Source organism: Candida theae (genome assembly GCF_024610275.1).
Source record: "Candida theae strain CBS 12239 chromosome Unknown scaffold3, whole genome shotgun sequence".
Classification (NCBI taxonomy): Eukaryota; Fungi; Ascomycota; class Pichiomycetes; order Serinales; family Debaryomycetaceae; genus Lodderomyces; species Lodderomyces theae.
In genome coordinates, this window is record NW_026261437.1 from 403,766 (window position 1) to 415,869 (window position 12,104).

The following is a 12,104-nucleotide window of genomic DNA, read 5'->3' on the forward strand; positions in this document are numbered from 1 at the left end:
AAAAAGGCACATCTAGTCACTAAAAGTGCAGATAGAGTAAAGTTATTTACGTACCAAAGAAACGTACAAACATCATACAATACTGCACCTCTGAAAGCGGAGGAGTCTCACTACTATTTCATATGGATATTTGTGTAATCAATTCAATTGTAAAAAAAAAAAATCCAATTGTATCATTTGAAATTTATATACGCCAAATAATATCATCCTAATTACAAAAAGCCACAGGTGTAACCTATTCCTGTGTACATATTAGTCTTCTGCCATCTTCAACCACTCCATCTACCAACGCATCCGCCCAAATGGAAGAGATCATAAATCACTTCCTCACGTCATGGACGCCGTCCACATTACCAACATCAACCTCCATCAGCTCGATAAACCCCACTAATATCCCTGGCTTGCTGGCAACTGCTGAGCTGCTACGGCAAGAGGTCGCAACTCAAACAAATTCAATTTCGCTATATTTCCTATCGCGGAATGCAAGAGCGGCAGCAGCGTCATATACAATCTTGAGTGACCAGCAGGTATTGGCATCGGCAACATCCCTACTCAATGCTGCTGCAAATACCGGAGGTGCTACTCCAACACTCGATGTTGACCTTGCACAAATCACCCAAGAATTGTTCAATTCTACTTTGTTATTGAAGAAATTGGAATGGGAAGCTAATCTCTACGCAATCCACATTTCAGTCCCATTCAACTTATTGTTTGCCATCTTGTTTTCCATTCTATTGTTGGTGAATTTCTATCTCGGGCTAATTCGGGGCAAAACTAGATACTTTGCAACGTGTATGCTATGTGGATGCGGATTGGAGATTGCTGGGTACGTGGCTAGAACAATTGGACATTTCCATTGGTCCAATACAAACATTTTCTTGTGTCAAATCATTTGTCTCACGATTGCCCCTGCTTTTGTAATGGCAGGGGTGTACTACTTGTTAACCCAGTTGATTATTATCCACGGTGGTGGCCGCCGCTTCTCAATCCTACGACCCAGCTACATATCATGGATTTTCATATGCTGTGATGTTATTAGTTTGTTCATTCAGGCGGCAGGTGGTATCACCGCTGCTGTGAAACTCCGTTTGTTTGAAAACACTCAGAGTGGCACGTACATTATGGTGGGGGGGATTGCGTTTCAAGTCGTTTCAATGACGTTGTACCTCGCTTTGCTATTCAATTTCTTATACCACATATACTTCAAGTCAATCGGTCTAAAATTCAGTTTTGGCACCTTGTGGCATTTACTTTTAAACACTAAACGAGGTCACAAAATCAGGATTGATTACAATTATGACCTGCATTATGATCCGTCGTTTCAACGAATACGACAGCGGCCATTGTTCAATTACCTACCATTGGCAATCATAATGGCCTCGCTTTTCGTGTACGTCAGATGCATTTACAGAGTGATTGAGCTATCAGAAGGATGGCGAGGGTACTTGATCACCCACGAAGCTTATATTTTGACATTGGATGCCCTTATGGTGTTTCTCAGTTGTGTGACTTTTCTTCCGTTCCATCCAGTGATTGTATTTGGAAAAGATGTTCATATTTCCATTCGAGAGAGTTTTGGAAAAGTCAATATGGACTTGCCGCCAGTTGCCATATCGGAAAAGGAACATTCGTTTTCCAATGATGACCAAAGCAGTGATACATTGCAAGAAAAGTATATGTATGGGCAGAGTAAAAGTTCAGACAGAGTTTCATCTACTCCGACTTTGGGTAATAATGGCGGTCAAAAGTACCACAATCCGTACTTGTCGCCAACAAGATTTGCCAACTACAAGCTGTCAAGTTCTAAGTACGTGTAAAAGTTATAACCTTCTATATATTAAATTAAAAATACGTATACCCTTATACATCACAGGAGAAGTTAGATCACCCATCTCCCGACCCCACCCCACCCCTTTCTGTCTCTACTTCGCCCGAGGTATCCACTCAACATTCTTGACACAGTATGGACCTGAGCAGCCACAAGATTTCACTCTTGTCACATCGTCTTTTTGATCATGCACAATTAGCGAAGGATGATACTCTGGTAGTCTATGTTGTGGTGATGGACTATATCTCGAACAGTGTTTGTTGTAGGAGCTGTTAGCTAGCAAGGTGGTGGTATTTCCCATTTTTGTATTCACTATATAGATTGCAGAGAAATTAGATGTCAGACGAGTTTAGTGGTTAATTCGTTATAATTTTATAGCAAGTGTGCTTATCTATGAAATTACATTCCTTCTTTATTTTTTTTGTTTTTTTTGATAAGAGGATTTTATGTTGCGAAATGGCATCATTACACAAAGAGCAAGCCTTCATCACAACAAACCGATTACAAATTTCTTGTTGGGTCACCCATGCAAGTCATGACCTTGCTTCTCAATGCCCTACCCTCGAATAATCAGTCTAAAAGGCAACTTTCAAATCTTATCCACTTCCATATCTAGCAACCTCGCATCCAAATTTTGGTCTTCTGCTAGTTGCCTCCACACCTCCATAAACTACGGTTAACATATTAGTATCTCATTCATATCTTTACGTCTTCAATAAACATACCTGCTTGCGCATTCTTTCATGAACAAATTTGGATAGCAACATTGCTATGGCACACCATTTCAATCCACGATTCAATTCCTTGTAGTCGCTATAAGTAGATTAGTATTCATCCTTATACCATTCACTAGCATTACACATACATGATCTTTTTCACTCCAAGATTCCAAGATACGCTTGCTAGCCATTCAATTTCAAATGATGGGACAGCGGCAACAGTCACATTTGATTGATATAATCTGTAAAATTGGAAAACCATTTTTTCCTTCTCTGCATCAAACTCATCGTTACTACATTCCAAAAAGAATCTAACCCATGTCACCAATTTAGACAAATAAGAAGCCTCGGCAATGGATAAAGCGCAGGTGATGATAGACAACAAGATACTCAGTTTTGCATGTTTTACTAGTGTGCGTTTCGAATAAATGAGCAAGTTTACATACACGTCGTACAACTCCATAGCAGTTTTTGGTTTCAACCTGGAACAATCTTGAGCCATTACTTGCACCTGTTCTGTTGACCCAACAACCAATTCCGCCTGGAACCTGAACGTGCTTAACTGCTTTGCGCATTGAAACTGGTCGTCCTGCATTTCACCTTTTGCAATCTCCTCAAGCATGGCATCACTATACTTTTTGATGTAGTTCCAATCATCCACGCCCAAGTCATCCTTTTTGCAAAGAAACAAAAACGTCAAGATCCAAGCCCTTGCCTTCCAAGCGATGATTTTGCTATACTTTGCTGTTTCAATATCACTCAGAATCAAGGAAATGAACCTAATGCATATTTGGCAAAGACGTATTCCTATTTCAGAGCGGTCAATTTGTTTGCATAAAATAGCTATGTTGTATGCTTTGCTAGCACACCACTCATGATCGTTTGTGTTGAAAATATGGCCTCCAGAGTGTGCAAAACGGGAGGCAAAACTGCAGCTTTCATGTAAAATTTCACAAAGGTTCTGCAAATCGGACTCGACAACTTGTACTTCGTCTTTTTCTATGTCATTGGAAAACATCAAAATCGCACACCTGCAACACACTGGCAATATAATGCCAAATGAACTCAAGTTTTGCACAAAGTCCTCATTAAACTGCTTTGAGCAAAGTATATTCAATAGCTTGAAAAATGCATTTTTGATGAATTCATTGGACAAATTATCAGTGGACTCAATAATGCAGGCGGCTATGGCCAAAACAGTATTCGCATTTGCATTAGTCTCGACTATTTTAGCAAATTGCATCGCAGCACTTGTCTCATCCTTGAGCAAAACGCTTGCTCTAAATAAATTGTATTGGGAAAGCATGCTCTCTTCGTCTTCAGGATCCAACTCCTTGTGAAGATCCAAAACAGCTCGGCCGTTGCCTAAAAGGATCTGGTTGTTTTCAATTGCTCTGACAATCTTACCACGGTCTTGACTTTCTGAGTGTGGCATGTGAAGTAATCTTGTAAGTGATAATTTTAACCATTGAGAACTTTGATCGTAGTCGAACGCTTTATATGCAATCATCCCCTGCTTCCATAGCAATGCAAGCGTACTCATCTTAATATTCAAGTCCAAAGGGCCATGCAAAGTTCTCTCTGCGAGTTCAATAAAGAGCTCTAATTCTTTTATTCTCAACTGAGGCTCTTCTTGCTGTGCTAAGTCTGTATTAACGACAAACTTGGTGATTACCAATAACCCAGCTTGTTTTTGGTTATTTGAGTGGAGGTTCGTCAAGAGATAATCCAAGCAATTATTCACCCCTCTGAAGCTGTATTGCACGTTTTGTTTCAACAAATTGAGGACATTCTCAATATCATGTTCCATAGAAATTGACATAACCATACGCATCATAACCTCATCAATACAATTGGTGGCAGTCAAATCAGCCACTTCAAAGTACAATCGGTACACTTCGAATTTGTTGGGGAACTGATTTTGCATCAACTTTACTGCAGAAATGGCCCTCTCCATTGAGTCTTCCCTACCAATACGCTTATAGCATTTAATCAATAGAATGTAAGTTTGCAAATATCTTGTCTTGATTGTATCCTGGCTTTCCTCGGTAATGGCCTTTTCCATGAATTTTATAGACATGGATGCCAAGGAATGTGCAACCTCATAGTTTCCCTTTTCGAATAGGTCCAAAGCTGAGTTGTACAAGATACGGCTTGTTTCCAAGACAAAATCGAAGGGAATGTCAGAGTTGAAATCAATCAACTTTGCCTCATAAATCTTTGCTGTGTCAAAATTCCCAGAAACAACTTCATAGCTAAGGCTTAGAAGTAAGAATTTTGAGTTGTGGTCGGCGATTAAGCTTTTGTCGCTCTTGCTCAAATCACACTCTTTGTCAATTGTCAACAATTTGTTCAAAAATGTCTCCGCAAAGTTTTGACATTTTTTTGCAACACCGAGAATTGTGGCATTTATAGACAGCGACAAGAGGCGTATTAAACATTCCAAGATAGAAAAGCTCCGTTCGACGCTTGGATTGAAAGAATCGTATATGATAATCAAAACAATGGCAAAGTACTTGACACCGTGAAGGGTTTCTTTGTTTACATTCAATTGGCATCCTAGATTCCAAATATCGGATCCAACGGAGTCAATCAGTTCCTGCAAATTGACGGGGAGTTGGACAAGGGAGGGGTCTTGAGCAATGTTTCTTTGCATGTTCTCAGCAATGGGAACTATCAAGTCTATCTTCTTTTGGAGTAACAAATCCGCATTCCCTTCGTACTCTTTCGACTGTAAGGTGTTGTATATTTCCCTCCCCGTCTCTACGCGAAAAGCTTGTTAGAATATGGGCATCACGCTACACGATATGTCAAACATACTTATCAAATTGACAGCAGTTCCCTGTAAGTTGGATATCAACTGTTTCATTTCAGAGTAATAAGAGAAATAGGGTTTCGAGCATCTGAATTTGGTTGTAAAAAAAAGAAAAAAGAATAATTCAATCAAATCAAATCGGTACTACAATCAAAACGGAGATTCCTCTCCCCCTCCCTTTCCAGTTTATACGTGATTCAAATTATTGTACATTCACAGACATGTTAACTATCCCCTTCTCACTTAGCTTACTTTCTACCAGCCTTCTTTTCCTTCTCTTGTTGGTCCTTCAATACTCTCTTGACAATCTTTTGTTCTTCAATCAAGAATGCTCTGACAATTCTCTCTTTGACACAGTTGGCACATCTTGAACCACCGTAAGCTCTTTGGACAGTCTTGTGAGTTTTAGACACTTGAGCGTATTCTCTTGGTCTCAAGGTGGAGATACCGGCTAAAGCAGAACCACAGTCACCACATTTGACTCTTGAAGCAGCCTTCTTGACGTGTTGAGCAACTAATTTTCCACCTGGAGTCTTGACGACCTTGATCTTGTTGGATCTGGTGTTGTCTAGAGAAATAAAAGTTAGTATTTTGACCTCTCAGAGTAATTGCATTCAAAAAAAAAAAAAACTTGGTCTCTGACGAGGGAACAATATGAAAAGGTATAGCTCGATGGACCAGTGGAAATCATCGCAATCGGTCCTTTGTGAAATCTGGTGCGTTGTAAGTTGCACTATGAAAACTCCATACAGTTCCTCAAGTCGTCGTGGATGTGTTTTCACTGAGTTCATCTCATCTTCTAAAGTCCCATATGCCTCTCCAAGAATATCAAACAGAAAGTAGTCCCGTGAATGCGGTGGTCAACAAGTGCGATTAAACATACATGGATTTCTTCTTCTATAAGTAACACGTTGAGCCATTGTAAAGATGTATTATGTCGTTGGTGTTGGTTGGGTGAAAAATCTCTCTAACAAATAAAATTTTGAAATTTTCTGATAGAAAGGAGAGTTGAGAGTTTGTCTGTGAGAATGCAATTTTTGTGCGACTCTAGTTGTATAAACTACTGCGGTAAAGATGCCTTCATGTCAAAAAAGTTTTCACCTGACCATGTGTGACTGTTTTTACACCTCTGTTTTCTTAATGCTAATGCTTTTTGGGTGATGTGCACTACTTTTCACAACACGTCCTTACTTAGTACCCGAGTTGTTACTTGACATTGCAGAGCATGGGAAATAATTAAAAGAGAGGCCGAGTTTGTTCAAAACAATCAGAGTTACCCATTGACCCTATCTCTGGGGTGATAGTTTTACTGAAAGGGAACGACTCGAAAGTGTACGTAATGCACGTTCCATCAAGATCAAACGCTTCTCTATTACAAAAAGGCACCCATTTAGAGATACTTCCACGGGTATCAACAATCTTTGTTAATGAGGTATATATGTATTGAAAGTGAGATGCTGGTACCAGATTCTGGGGAAATCTTTTTTCCTTTATGTACCCTCCACTGTATTATAACTTGGTATCATCTCTCTCAATGGCAACAACCTCTATTTCCAATGGAACACCCAATGGCAATTCCTTCACAGCTACACAAGATCTAGCTGGCTTGTGTTCGTTAAAGTACTTGGCATAAACCTGATTGAATTCACCGAATTGAGCTTTCATATCAGTCAAGAAAATGTTGGCCTTAACAATATGTTTCAATGACGAGTTTGAAGCTTCCAAAATAGCAGAAACATTTTGAATGGCTTGTTCGGCATAATCTTGAATTGAAGACGACTCTGGTAATGGTTTGTTGTCAGCGGTGTACGGAATTTGGCCGGAAACGTAGATGAACCCTGTGATCGGCGGTTAGTATTGTTTTCGAATCATCTAATATTCAACCACGTCCAATTGTTGGAAGACCGTTGACTGTTTCACATACCGTTTGCCTTGACAGCTTGTGAGTAAGAGGCGGCTGGTGGAGGAGCTTGTGATGTTCTAACCTGATCAATTCTCGTTAGTAACCAATGATATTCGTCAAGATAACTCTCACTTGATACATACAGGGGTAATTGAAGAGTTGAATCTTTTAGCAGACATGATGGTAGATCTAAATGATTGTGAACTCAAAGCGTTTCTGAACATTGGCAAATTTTGATATTAAAATGTATTAACTCACGGTGAGCCACTATTTTTTCCATTCGGCATGGAGCGGCAAAAAAAAGCCCACCATCAAAACGTTGCGTTTGCACAGAAGTCAAAAATTAAAAAAAAAAAAAAATAGAAGAGGGTGTATGATGGGGTAAAATGACTCGGAGGAATAGTGATATGTGAGTGTGTTTCCATTACATTCATACATTATCTACTTAAACAGATCTCGACTTCTTTTTCGATTTCCCCTTCCTCTTAGATTTAGACCCCGACTTCTTAGTTTTTGTTTCATTTGGGGGATTTCTATCGCCATTTGCAATCTCGTAATCGGAAGTAATGTCCAAATCTTCTGCCCTTGACGATTCCAAACTTTTTCCAGAATCGGCAACATTACCGGAGGTAATAACTGCCTCGAATTTTTCAAACAAGTACTCTGCAAAAGACTCAATTTTACATAAGGTGTTGAAGTTGATTAAGAAGGTGTTAAAGTCCTCCTGAACGGTTGATGATTTCGCAATTTTCCCTTTGCTCAACACAGCTAGTAGTCCTGTCTCTATTCTTTTCGCATACTCGTCAATGATTCTGGCATTTAAATTGTTCGCCTCCATGTCACTTTCAATATCCGTAGCTGTCATATCAGTGTACTTCTTTAATAGACGCTGTCTTTGTAAAGGATCTACCAGAGTGCTGTGTTCAGTACTGCCTTGGCCCTGGTCGTTTTGCGTACTTTTTATTCTAAAGTACAATTGTCTCGCCTCCGGAAGCTTTCCGATCCATCCAATCAATAGCACCTGCAACTCATTATTATAGTTGTGAATATCGTCCTTATTGTTCTTGTTTCGGATCTTGATGACGTCTAGCTTTATCAATTGAGAAATCATCAAGCAGAGAAGTATCATCAACTTTTTGGCAATCGATTCTGCCAACACCACCTCGTATCCGTCATCAATCTCTAGACCATCATTCGCAGACAAATAAAAGGCACTTGTGGTGAAAAACTCATGCAAAAGCATCAGCTGTTCAACTTCACTCAAAATAACTTTACCACCTTGTCTGGAAAAAAGGTATGGTGCAGAAGTTTCAGGGCTGCCTCGTAGTCCAACAGCAAGTTGAAATACGTAATCAATTAGTAGATTTGACAAATTCAAATCATGCGTAATAAACCAAATCAACAACCTTCGATGGCCATTGCACATAAGCATTTCGTCCATGGCTGCACGAGCTAGTTTGGAGTTGCTTTGTAACATGAGTTCAAATTTTGTTATACCGAAAATTGGAATGAGTAGCTTGTTGTTATCCTGTACTTTTTTTATATCCATCTCCAGGGCTGGTGAAGACCAGTATTTGTGAATCAAGTCGGGGGTTATAGTGGTTTCTCTATCTTCTATCTCATCTTTAATCGCTTTAGAGACTGTATTGATCACCAGCTGCCCAATCTTGGCCTCTGCCTCAGGACTGCCCTCAATTGAGCATACAGCCAAGAATTCAAATGTGAAATACAACTCATCCCAGGTTGTGAAAAGGTCATCTGATTGGGATTTATCCAGTCCGTGATCATAAGTGGCAAATTTCTCAAGGAAAATGGGATTGAATCGGACGTTCTCACCTCTCGCAATATCTCGCCAATCTCGACCCTCATCATCAAACTGAATATCTATAGCTTCTTGCTCAGCTATTTCGTTGTGTGCAATGCTGTTCAAATCACCTTGGAGTGGACTTTTTGAATCTTTTTCATCATTTTCGTCCTCCACATCATACTCTAGCATGTACTTAATATCCTCGTCAAATCTATCAGAATACTCCAAATCAATCAAAATGTCACCCAACTCTGCTATGCCTCTTGATTTGTTGAGTTTCCTAATTGCTTGCTCTTCGTTGATGGAAGGCGAGTCATTCTCGCGATGCTGCTCACTGGTGAACGAAGTGGAAGAATACAAGATCAACAAAGCAATGATAACCAACCTCATGTCCACCAGAATTGCCCCTCCATTGGTAGCTGATCTGGCCAATGGCTCAATAAAGTTGAAAATCGGCTCGTTCTCCAAGTCTTTTGCTGAAGATGTAGGTAATTTGGAAGTTTCTTGTGCGACACCATCATCAACTGCCAGAGATGGATTTTGATTTATTACCCATGCGAGCACACTTCGTACCGAACTCGAACCTTTCAAAACCTGAACAACTATTGAAGGCGTCTCCTCCTCCTGGTTTTTTTCTTCGTTATTAAATTCGATGCGACGATCAATTTCAAGTCCTAGCAAAATGATGTTGGTGTGACACTTCCAAAGGCCAATCAAATACTGAAGATATGGATTTATTGCCAAATTGGATTCCCCCTCTCTTGGAGTAAACATTTTTTGAATAGACATCACAAGAACACACGCCACGGAATATAAAAGCTCTAGATTTAGCTCGTCGCCGGCAACAGTTGGTTTAGGGGTCCATTCCTTGAGAGAACTTTTCCATTTCTCTTCACTGTTATCCACGAACCTCAACTTCAATTCATCTGACACGTTTAATAAATCGTGTATGAGTCGAAGTAATGTGAAAAATTTAGTTGATATGTCAAACTTGATGGAATGGATTTCCAAATCCTTTGAGTCGTTATATTCCACATAGAATGAGTACAGTAGAGAAATGAGCAAGTCTGAAATGCAGCTGACACCCAAAATATGATCCTCTGTCTCCTCTGGCTGTGTGAATGGATCGCATAGGGATATCACGGTGTCGAAAATGAACTTGAGTAGAGTATCTGTTATTGATACATTTAGTAACTTTCTTATAAGATCATGCCTTTTATCAAAGTTCTTAACTGGGCCCTTGGGTGGGATAGCAAATTGGTATTCAACTGTGTCTATCTCCTCGTCTGACTCCTTCTCAAACATATCATGTCCAAACTCAAGTGAAACCTATCTTTCCATAGACTTTGTAGAGAGATTCAAGGAAGAGAGAGAGAGAGAGAGAGAGAAAGACAAAGAAAAAAAAAAGTCACTTAAGGCATGGCGCTACCTCAAAGTTATCAGGATGCAGAAGATCTATCAATTATATTCTTGAACGTTAAATATCTGCTTGAGACCCTTACCGAAAATACCTCTAACACTTGAAGACTTGTTTCTGGAATACGCAACCAATATGGCCAAACAAATGGAAAAAACGAAACTTTCAATCTTCAAGTTACTTTTTGAAGGCTCAGATGGAATCAAGGTACCCAATCCTCTTGGAGCAACAAACAAAGCCAACTCTTTTCTTCTTTGTGGAGTTTCGAAAAAGGAGGACAAGCCGCACATGACTGCACCTGAGGCGGCACAGATGGTATCGTCGAACCTTGTTCTAGGTACTTTGGGAAACAATTTGGGTAACACTCTTGTTCTTGCCAAACATACCCCATACCAATAAAAGCCAATGAATGCACCCAAAAAGCATGATGAGCGAATAGAGGACTTTAGTGCTCTGACCAATCTCGTTGATGTTTTTGCCTTCAGTGGAAAAACCAACATGAACAAATTAAGTGGTCCATAGACGGTGATTGCAAATTTGAAGCCTCTCCAAAATCTCCATAACGCATGAAGTTCACAGCTCTTGGTCTTGAATGCGTGTACAGCCTCGCAATCTATTGGTTGGTTTAGCACGGTATTTCCTCCTTTCGGATCCCTGCCATATCGAACAAAGTATGGACCCAAAAAGTCTTCGTAGGGACCGTGTTGACCATAAATCAAGTCCTTGTCTCTAACCAATCTCAATACCTCAATAAATTCGGGGTCCATGTTTGCAGCAGAGGTTATCCATTTGGAATACGCAGGAGGCAATTTTTCTGGATGATAGAACCAAGAAAACATAACTAAGGTGCTGCTGACAATGAAAAGTAAGGCATCGCCATATTTGCTAATACCAGCGGGTGTAACATGAGACATGGTTGAGGAAAAAACTGTGTCTAGGGCTCTAGTGGCTACCAACAAGGTGAGGTCTAGTGAATTGTATCTGCCCAAACCAACAACATGGCTTTGAAACAAAGGAAATGTGACTAGGGCCGACGCTAAAGCTGATATCAACGTTGAGACGAATAATGCTGATGACGGCCTCTTTAGAAACTTGGATTTCCGAAGAAGTCCGTACACCACTGGCTCCAAAACATTTATACCTGTGATTAAACTTGCAGCAAATACTGGGAACTTGCGAGGGTGCAACGCATTTATCATGGTCTTTTTTATTCTTGGTATTAACCTATCGTACTTGCCCTTTCTCACTGCACTAACAATGGCCTTGATTGCTTTAGGAAGTACCAAATAAAGATACGCATAAAGGAACGCCTTCAACGACGGTTTCCCTATTCTATTAATGATAAGATGTGTGAGGAAAGCGTTGCGGTTATTTTGCGTCAAAGTGGTTTTCATCGTGTGCTTAGGGTTTTGTTGATTTGGTATAATACAATCTTTTCAGAGCATTTTTGAGGGGACTTGGTTAAACGAGCTTGGGAATGAAAAAGGTGACAATTTATTGTTTTTTGTTTTTTTTTTAGTTTTTTTTGTTATAGCCACTCGATGATAACAGTGTAACCTATTACACGATCTGCTCCATTGATGGCGTTTTGAAAACATTGCGCTCCGCAAGCTGA

At 39.9% G+C, this 12,104-nt stretch overlaps 6 protein-coding genes across 6 annotated transcripts; 1 reads left to right on the plus strand and 5 right to left on the minus strand. All coding sequences in view use genetic code 12, as the record gives it.

The window, feature by feature from the left end:
- Positions 1 to 302: 302 nt before the first annotated feature.
- On the plus strand, positions 303 to 1,817 carry KGF57_002909 (uncharacterized protein; the record flags this gene model as incomplete). The annotated part of the gene is made up of 1 exon (XM_051752273.1): positions 303 to 1,817. The coding sequence occupies one exon, from the start codon at positions 303 to 305 to the stop codon at positions 1,815 to 1,817; it is 1,515 nt and encodes a 504-aa protein (XP_051608736.1).
- Positions 1,818 to 2,348: 531 nt separating this feature from the next.
- Positions 2,349 to 5,416, minus strand: SPO22 (Spo22p; the record flags this gene model as incomplete). The annotated part of the gene is made up of 4 exons (XM_051752274.1): positions 2,349 to 2,375; positions 2,554 to 2,641; positions 2,694 to 5,310; positions 5,368 to 5,416. 4 exons carry the CDS (start codon positions 5,414 to 5,416, stop codon positions 2,349 to 2,351), a joined length of 2,781 nt encoding a protein of 926 aa, XP_051608737.1.
- A 194-nt stretch (positions 5,417 to 5,610) lies between these two features.
- On the minus strand, positions 5,611 to 6,282 carry KGF57_002911 (60S ribosomal protein eL34; the record flags this gene model as incomplete). The annotated part of the gene is made up of 2 exons (XM_051752275.1): positions 5,611 to 5,930; positions 6,246 to 6,282. 2 exons carry the CDS (start codon positions 6,280 to 6,282, stop codon positions 5,611 to 5,613), a joined length of 357 nt encoding a protein of 118 aa, XP_051608738.1.
- A 589-nt stretch (positions 6,283 to 6,871) lies between these two features.
- Positions 6,872 to 7,489, minus strand: MMD1 (isoleucine biosynthesis protein; the record flags this gene model as incomplete). Its single annotated transcript, XM_051752276.1, has 3 exons — positions 6,872 to 7,200; positions 7,287 to 7,347; positions 7,409 to 7,489. 3 exons carry the CDS (start codon positions 7,487 to 7,489, stop codon positions 6,872 to 6,874), a joined length of 471 nt encoding a protein of 156 aa, XP_051608739.1.
- A 221-nt stretch (positions 7,490 to 7,710) lies between these two features.
- On the minus strand, positions 7,711 to 10,377 carry KGF57_002913 (CCR4-NOT core subunit; the record flags this gene model as incomplete). Its single annotated transcript, XM_051752277.1, has 1 exon — positions 7,711 to 10,377. One exon carries the CDS (start codon positions 10,375 to 10,377, stop codon positions 7,711 to 7,713), a length of 2,667 nt encoding a protein of 888 aa, XP_051608740.1.
- Positions 10,378 to 10,530: 153 nt separating this feature from the next.
- On the minus strand, positions 10,531 to 11,883 carry KGF57_002914 (uncharacterized protein; the record flags this gene model as incomplete). The annotated part of the gene is made up of 1 exon (XM_051752278.1): positions 10,531 to 11,883. One exon carries the CDS (start codon positions 11,881 to 11,883, stop codon positions 10,531 to 10,533), a length of 1,353 nt encoding a protein of 450 aa, XP_051608741.1.
- Between the last annotated feature and the right edge of the window lie 221 nt (positions 11,884 to 12,104).